Here is a 9,050-nt window from a genome sequence, read left to right on the forward strand (position 1 = left end):
AATCAGTATACTTGCAGATACTGTCTTTTATATCTTTTGTGCAGGATTTCTGCTCTGGACGTTGGTACGTCCAGAAGCGGTCATTGTTCTCCAAGCAATACGAGATAATAGAACCTGTAAAAGAATGAAAGGAACCAGAACAAAGCAACAAGAAAAGAGAAATCGCAAAGAAAATAGAGGAGATTAAGAGGGAGATTGAGGGAAATAGAGAGGGGGAGTGTTTTTGGGGATTTAGGTTGGAAAATTTGGGAAGGAAATGAATGGAGTGTTGGGTTTAAGGTATTGAGAGGCTTAAAAAGCCTCTCAAAACACGCGAATCACGATACCCTGACCGAGTATCGCCCAATTCGACTTGGATATCGCGATACCCTAGGGGAATATTGTGATATCCCCTATTTTTGGACCCTTCAAATTTTATTTTATTTGAGTTATCGCGATACCGAGGGTTGGGTATCGCGATACCACTATGTAAAACCAAAATTTTGATTTTTGAAATTCCAGGGGTATCGTGATACCAAAGGGTTGATATCGTGATGCCCAAAAAAAAATTGGTCCTAAATCAAATTGTTTGTGAAATCATGATATCCCTCTTGGATATCATAATTTCACTAAATGAACCCCAAAATACTTACAAAATTATCATTTTTTCTCTTAACTCTCCAAAATCTTACTTACTAAGTTCAAAATTAAATCATCATAAATTAAAATACTAATCTAAATGCTAAAAATAGGTGGAGTTCATGCTCAATAATTCAAATATTTACAATTTTATTGTTCAATTTCCACATGCGGCAAGATAAAAATTTCCTTCAGGGTGATACATAACACTCTTGCAGTGATGCTTGCAAAAGGTATTGGGCACCAACACGCGTCTCGTATTCTTCAGTCCTACAAGTTGATTCACTGATTGTGTCGCCATGATGCCTCGTTTCCTCACTTAGATGCCTCACATCCTTGGCTTCGAATCTACAAACACACACCACTTCAAATATTTCACATTGTTAGTCACATGATTGAATACCACTTGAACGGCTTCGCAATCTAACCCACTATTAAGGGACATTCATTCACATTAGGCTCGGGTTCCACACACCTAAAGGTCTTTAACTCTCCACCTACTTCTGTCGTCATCTTTTGTTTGCCCACACCTATAATTGCCTTGAAAGTAGCTAGGAATGGTCTCCCTAATAGAATCGGTATCTTCAAATCCTCCTCAAAGTCAAGAACTATGGATTCAATCGGTAGAATGAATTGTTGAACCCTCACTAAAATGTCCTCCAAAACTCTCTTTGGGTGAACTTGGGACCTATCGGCTAATTGAAGGGTTACCGAAGTTCCTCTAAGGTCGCCTAAACCTAACCTACGGTAGATGGACAAGGGCATTAAGTTTATGTTCGTTCCAAGATCGCAAAGAGCTTTGCCAAAATTTACAACTCTAATCTCTATCAAGATGGTAAAACTACTAGGGTCCTTGAGTTTTTGTGGGACTCTCCTTGACATAAAAACGCTACATTCGGCATTAAGAGCGAATCGTTCTTCTCTCCCAATCTTCTTTCTCCTAGACATCACTTTCCTAAGGACTTTAGCATATTTCATCACTTTTTCTAGGACCTTAAGTAATGGGAGGTTGACATTCAAAGCCTAAACATATTGAGGAAATCTAGAAATTCCTCATTGTTTCGCTTCTTCTTCTCTTCTTGTCTACTCGGAAAGGGTATGGATGTCGAATTTGCTGATGGTGGTAGAATGGTTCTATCCCCTTATGTTGGTTCACTCTTAGGTCCTTCTTTCTCTCCTATCCCACCTTCAACACTAGGAGTGCGGGTGCTCTCATCCTTCTCACTAACTTCTTTTTCCCCACTAATTGGTCGGGTTCCTTCTTGCCCCCATAATAAATGATCCTCTTTCCTTTCTTTCTCCACTCTCCAGCCACTTCTTCCTCCCCTCTTTCTCTCTCTTAACCCCTTTTTGCCTACGGTACCCTCATCATCTCCTCCTCCTTTCATTACTCTTTGTGATATAAGGGAAGTTCCCACAAATGTCCCAAAAGTCCTAAAATGATTTGAAATTGTTTCGAAGGAGAATACTCGATACAACTCGAGAAGCTCTAATCAATTCTTATGATTTGAACAGTAAGAAGGGTGTTTTAAGCCTTAAAATAACAAAGAAAAAGTGAGGAATTAAGATCAATAATTGAAGCAAAGAAAAGACTAAGAAAAATGAAATAATAGTGTTGGTTTGAGACCAAAAGAATGATTAAATGTCTAGAAGCATCCAAGGAAGAAAACCAACTTTGAGAGATGCTTTCTTGATACCTAAGAACACAAAACAACAAGTATAATGATTAAAATGAAAATAAACATCAAAATAAATAAATAAAATTAAAAATGGAAGATGAAATAGATAAATTGAAGGAGATGAATAGATGGATAAGTGTTTAATTAAACCTTTTGGAAAATATTTTTCAACAAACTCAATTAATAGCTCTAACCAGCTCTTTAAGAATGAGTTTTTGTCAACTCAAAGTGTGAAAAACATCCCCCATTATCTTCAACAAGATTAAGTAAAAAGAATTTTCTAAATAAAAATAAGAATTGAATCTTGCAAAATAGAATACTCCAAAGAGTGTTTTTATTAACCAAATAATCAAACATCATACCTAATGAATAATAAAGAAGCTTTATATAGCTAGCTAATTACATCAAATAAAACTCCTAAGTATAATGTAACACTAATTAATTTGAATAATTAATTCTAGTTGAACTAAATTTTCTTGTTGACAAAGAAACATAAAACTTGTAAACAACTTAAAATACTTTAAAATATCCTAAAATTCAAAAAATATAAAAACTTAATAAATCCAATACTATGATCATATATAATCAAAATTAAGACTTAAAATTGAACTCAGTATGATTTAACCACGAATCAAAACCCGAAATTCATAATTTTTCGTAATAATCCCGTCGAAAAATGTTGCTCATGCAGTTTTCACTCAAATGATTATAACTTGAGTTCTCAAACTCAAAATCAAATGATTGAAAGTACGTTTCAAAACTAAAAAATAACTCTTTCGCCAATCAAATATCATCTATTTCATCAATCAAAAAATATCTAAACTCAAAAATACATCTCAAATCAATTAATTTTTCAAACCTATAAAATTATAAACCAAATTAATTAAATTTAATAAGTTTCACTACATCACTTTTCCTTTACAGTGAACTAATATCTCTTCCTTATTCCCCATTTTATCATAAACGTTAGTAATTTTTACTTTTTCTTACTAAATAATCATGTGAGTGACCAATTCGAGGAAAAAAATATTAGGATCGAAACAATTTATAATATTATTCTATTAATGAATTCTTTCCATTTTAATAAAAATATCAATTGGTCTAGTTATTCATTTATTCTTACTTTATTAATTCTTATTTACGTTATTGAATTGTTTTATAATGGTATAAAAATATAATTTTTATTTAAACTTTAGGTTAATATATAGTTTGTTCTTTGAATTTGTTCATTTATATCTAGTTAGTACAAATTTTTTTTTTGGATTTAGTTAGTAAATTCGTATTCCGTCATACAATTTGATGCTTCCACACTAATACTATTAATTTGTACTTACGTGACATTAATAGTCAATATGGTGATGATACGTGGCAGTCTCTTAGAATGCCATGTGTCAAATATAAATAAAAAATCTTTAAAATATATAAACTAATAAAAAAATATAAATTCTTTTCAAATCAAGAATGAATCTAAATAAATAGTTGTCTTCCAAATGTAATTTTTAGTAATTTTATATATTTTTATTTTTTTATAAAATATCATGTTACTTATATTATCTATTTAGAACTAAAAAATATATAATATTTTAAAAAATTAAAATTAATAAAAAAATAAAAAGTTCTCATAAAAAATAACCTAGACAAATAGTTGTCCAGATACACTTAAATATGAACAATCATATGTCCAAATTCATTCTAAATGCTTTTTAGTAATTTTATATATTTATATGATTTAAAATTTTAAAAAAATTTAGTTTTTTATATATTTATATTTTGAAAATTTTTAATTTTTTATAAATTTATAAATTATTAATTATAAAATTGTATATGTATTTTGAAATATTAAAGGCTTTTCTTATATTTTTTATTGTATATATTTTATATTTTTATAAATGTATAAAATTCTATTTTATATATTTTCAAAATAATAACAACCTAAATATTGATATATTTTCAAAATTTTAAAAACGCATTTGGAATATGAATTTAGACAAATGATTATCCATACTCAAATGTATTTAGACAAAGTTCATTATTGATGTGAAAAATATATTTTTATTAATTTATATATTTTAAAGACTTTTTATTTATGTTTGAAATATGACATTCGGAGAGAGTGCATGTGCCGCCATCAGATTGACTCTTAGTGTTACGTCAACATAAACTAATAATATTAACATTAAAATACTAAATTATGTGATTGAATATAAATTTAAATAGCAATTAGATTCCAAAAAGCTAAATATTAATAAGATAAAAAAATGAATTCGGAGTTAAAATATATATTAACTTGAAATTTTAATATATCAGTAGTTCAATTTTTTTTTGTTGATTACATTTTTAATGAGCTCGTGGCATTCTACACGATTATAATATATACTAATAATAAATATTAATTAAAATAATAAAATAATTGTAAAAGACAAGCAAAGAATGTATGCAGAATCACCCAACTCGGCGGCCCCATGTGTAGAAATTCGGTCCATCGGAATTTGTTTATTGGCAAATTGGAAGGTATGAAACAGGCGAAATGTAAGACATTGGATTGCAACGGGCACATGATTCTATCGGTGCTGATTTAGTTTTAGTTTATTTGAATGACAATGATTTTCGAAACAATAATTTATTTTTCTAAAAAATTTAACATTTTAAGCTATTTGGTAGATTTTTTGAAAATATTTTATAAAAATTATTTTTAATGAAAACAAATATACATTTGATATTTATGATAATGAGTTTAAATGAAGTAGTGAATTGATTACAAAGTGATGCTAAGATAAAATTATAGTAAATAATAAATCTTCATGATATTAAGAATTAAATTGTAAACTTTGTAAAATTTATAATTGAAACAAGAGAAGTGATATGCATGAAAAAAATTGTTATGTGAAATAAGATATTATAATGAATTATTTGATTAAAATGCTTATATGATAAAATAAATAAATTACATGGCAATAGGGACTAAATTAAAATTTGTATAAAAGTTTAAGTGTGAAACAATTTAATATTTGAATAAGGAAATTATGATAAAAGTTTAATGGATGTGTTATAAGATGATGAAATATGCATAAAGTATTGTAAAAGTGAAATTGTGGAAAAATATGGAATTTTTATGATGACAATGACTAAATTGTTAAACTTGAGAAAATATGTGGATGAAATAATAGAAGTGAAATACATGAAAAATTGATATGTGAAACAATGAGATAAATTATGTTATTAAAGTGTAAAAAAGAAAGAAAATTGAATTAATATGATTAATTAGTGAATATTAAACTTTTATGACAAAAAGGGACTAAATTGAAAAGTTATAAAAGTTTATAAGGAAATATTTGATAAGTGAATAATGTAGTAGAGAGTGTAACTCCCCGGTGTTTTAACCCGATGTTTGGGTTGAGTATAGAAGTGTTACAGTGAACAGAGCCTTATCAATTTGGAAAATGTCTTACGGAAAAAAAATTTGGTAAGACATTTTACAAGAATAAGAGGGTAATTTTACGTTGATTGAAAATTTTTTTACGTTAACCATCCTATTTTACATGATACAAACACCGAAGAAGGTTGAAAATATTTTCCGTTAAAATTTTTATGTTGTAACAAATAGAGCCTTAATTAAGAAATTATCAAAATAATGTTATTTTTTAAAAAAGTAAGTGTTTTTAATAAAATAGTACTATAATAGAAATTTAAATTAAAATACATAGTCATTCAATTTTTATAATTATATTATTTACATAAGACGTTTTTTAGTCACGATGTAAATCTGTAAAATTAGACTCAATTTAGCATTATTTTTAAATCTGTAAAATACTTTTAAAATAAAAATATAGTTAAATAAGATATTTTTGAGTTTTTTTTAAATTGTTTGTAGGATAAAAGAAATGTTCTGTGAAAACACTTTTTTTTTGCGAAAAGCAAAACTAAAAAAAATTAATTTTTGCTTTAAAATATTTTTTATCCAAAAATACACTGACAAATGTTAAACTGACCTTGTATATAAAGAAAAAAAATATTTAAAATATTAATATCAAATTTTGAGATGTCATGTGATTATGGATCGTAAAGCAGTGGTTTTGCAAAGCTGTCAACAAATGACTGGAACCCTGAGTACCACGTAGGCTGAGTTTTCCATGAGTCGAGGTTGCTTGGTTTGGGATATCGAAATTGCGTGGCCTCCAAGTCCAACCCTACTTACTAACACCATACACTGTGTATGGGGCCATGAGCTGCTCACCTTCATCTCCTTATTAATAACCTATCCCTCGCCATCTTCACTTCTCATCTTCATTTCTATACCTTCCTATTATCTTCCTTCCTTTTCATTCCTTTTGCTATGGCAGGAACTGGGGTGGTCGCTGTTTATGGGAACGGCGCAATAGCTGAAACCCACAAATCCCCTTTCTCCGTCAAGGTTGGCCTAGCCCAAATGCTCCGTGGCGGGGTGATTATGGATGTCGTCACCCCTGACCAAGCTCGCATCGCTGAAGAAGCTGGAGCCTGCGCCGTCATGGCTCTTGAACGAGTCCCCGCCGACATCCGAGCCCAAGGTGGCGTGGCGCGGATGAGTGACCCACAACTCATCAAAGAAATTAAGCAAGCTGTCACCATTCCCGTCATGGCCAAGGCTCGTATTGGCCATTTCGTTGAGGCCCAGATCCTTGAAGCCATTGGCATCGACTATGTTGACGAGAGCGAAGTCCTTACCCTCGCCGACGAAGAAAACCACATTAACAAACATAATTTTCGGATTCCTTTCGTCTGTGGGTGCCGGAATTTGGGGGAAGCGCTCCGGAGAATCCGAGAAGGAGCCGCGATGATCCGAACCAAAGGAGAAGCGGGGACCGGGAATGTTATCGAAGCTGTTAGGCATGTCAGATCCGTGATGGGGGATATTAGGGCCCTTAGGAACATGGATGATGATGAGGTTTTCAGCTTCGCTAAGAAAATCCAGTCTCCCTACGATTTGGTTATGCAAACGAAGCAGCTGGGGAGGTTGCCAGTGGTTCAGTTCGCCGCCGGAGGAGTGGCCACACCGGCAGATGCGGCGTTGATGATGCAGTTGGGTTGTGACGGAGTGTTTGTCGGATCTGGGGTTTTCAAGAGTGGTGACCCGGCTAAGCGTGCCCGAGCTATTGTTCAGGCCGTCACTCACTATAGTGACCCCAACATCCTTGTGGAAGTTAGCTGTGGGCTTGGTGAGGCCATGGTTGGCCTTAATTTGAACGATAAGAAGGTTGAGCGGTTCGCAGCTCGGTCTGATTAGTAAGTGAAGGTGAGAAACTTCACTGTATTTACATTTTTTTATCGTTATTTTAGAATTAAAGCATGAACCCCCTTGATAATATCTATTAGCTGGGAATGGGTTTGACTGCTTTTTCATTTTATCAATGATGCTTTATGAAGTATTAAAAGATTGGCTTTTAGATTCTATGATAATTTAATTTCCATTTATATGGTTGGTGACGACATGGACTGCGTCATTTGTAAGTTGATGGTATGTTGTCATTTGATTAAGAGTGAAGTGTTGCTGGATTTTGACATATATGATACTGCCTTCATTCAAAAAGTGATATTACTACACCCTTAAATGGAGTTCAGTTTCTTTACTTACCTACTTCTTCGTTCACAAAACATTTTTTTAAGAGACACCGGGCCCCCTCCAACGTTTTTATTATACATGTCTTGTAAACATCAGTAGTGATACTTCGGTATTGTTGGTTTTGAAGCATTGAACTGACTGTGGAGAGGTTTGATGGTGTTTGCAGGAGGGATCAAGCCTTTGGTTGTTGAACCACCATCACCAGTGCACTGTTGTTCCAAGTTATCGTAGTTAAAGTGGAGTCTCTCATACAGGGGATGTAATTTATGGCTAAAATGTTAGCCATCTGTTTCGTTATCTAAAATTAGATCTTTAAGATTGCTAGAAATAAAGTAAAACACTTTGTCTCTCTGCATTCTGCTACTATACTAATGTGTTTTTTACAGTGATTAGGCTCTACACAAGCTTTGCCTCTATGAGTTTATGTCTTTGGTTTTGTTTCATTTTGAGTTGCATGTTATGCCATTCAATATGAGTGTTTGTTGCTGGTTAGAACCAGCCTGAAAATGGGAATGGTCAGTTGGAAAAAGGCCCCAGTTGCACCAGCCGCAGCCAAGCGCACCAAGTTTTAGAATCCTCGTATGAATTGAAGTCATGGCCTCTGTACATGACCTAGTGTTGAAAAGAATAATGGATTAGTTGTCCATGTCCTTCAGCAATAGTGGCAGACAGACTAAACATATGCTCGTTCTATCTCCCCACTCCCGTCTAATGTCAAGTAACTAGAACGCCGCCCGATTGATGGCCATAGAATCAACAAACTTTTGGGAAATTACACAGATAAAAAAAATTAATTACTATGTTAACTTATGACAATATTCATAATTTTTTTACAAATATTATCTAATTACATAAAAATTATTTAAGTACATGAATTATTACAAATGTAATAATGTTCTGTGAGATATAAATTATAAAATTTATTACTACTTTTATAACTTTAATAATGTTATATTTAAAAAATTCTGATTTATTATCAACTTCCAAAGACCCTCACTACCGTCGGAAAGGATCCATAATTTTTTGGGAAATTACACAGATGTAACAATTAATAATTAGGTCAAATCATGGTTTTTGTCTTTTCAAAGATTTAGTGCTTATAATACAATTTAGTCTTGGGTAAATTACACCAACATTTACTCAATTTTGATGTA

General features: G+C 31.9%; 1 protein-coding gene across 2 annotated transcripts; it reads left to right on the forward strand.

The window, feature by feature from the left end:
- The first annotated feature begins 6,343 nt into the window (after positions 1 to 6,343).
- On the forward strand, positions 6,344 to 8,245 carry LOC107899534 (probable pyridoxal 5'-phosphate synthase subunit PDX1). 2 transcript variants are annotated; one of them, XM_016825278.2, is made up of 2 exons: positions 6,344 to 7,569; positions 8,063 to 8,245. In XM_016825278.2, exon 1 carries the CDS (start codon positions 6,631 to 6,633, stop codon positions 7,558 to 7,560), a length of 930 nt encoding a protein of 309 aa, XP_016680767.1. In that variant the 5' UTR covers positions 6,344 to 6,630; the 3' UTR covers positions 7,561 to 7,569; positions 8,063 to 8,245. The 2 variants fall into 2 exon arrangements, with proteins under 2 accessions (XP_016680767.1, XP_040946675.1); XM_041090741.1 differs by having other exon boundaries at positions 6,419 to 7,569; positions 8,024 to 8,245.
- Positions 8,246 to 9,050: the final 805 nt, after the last annotated feature.

This window comes from Gossypium hirsutum, chromosome D04 (assembly GCF_007990345.1).
Source record: "Gossypium hirsutum isolate 1008001.06 chromosome D04, Gossypium_hirsutum_v2.1, whole genome shotgun sequence".
Classification (NCBI taxonomy): domain Eukaryota; kingdom Viridiplantae; phylum Streptophyta; class Magnoliopsida; order Malvales; family Malvaceae; genus Gossypium; species Gossypium hirsutum.

Bases quoted from the DNA above. Each gene is read 5' to 3' on its own strand.
- LOC107899534 (XM_016825278.2), top strand. From the start codon at position 6,631: ATGGCAGGAACTGGGGTGGTCGCTGTTTATGGGAACGGCGCAATAGCT.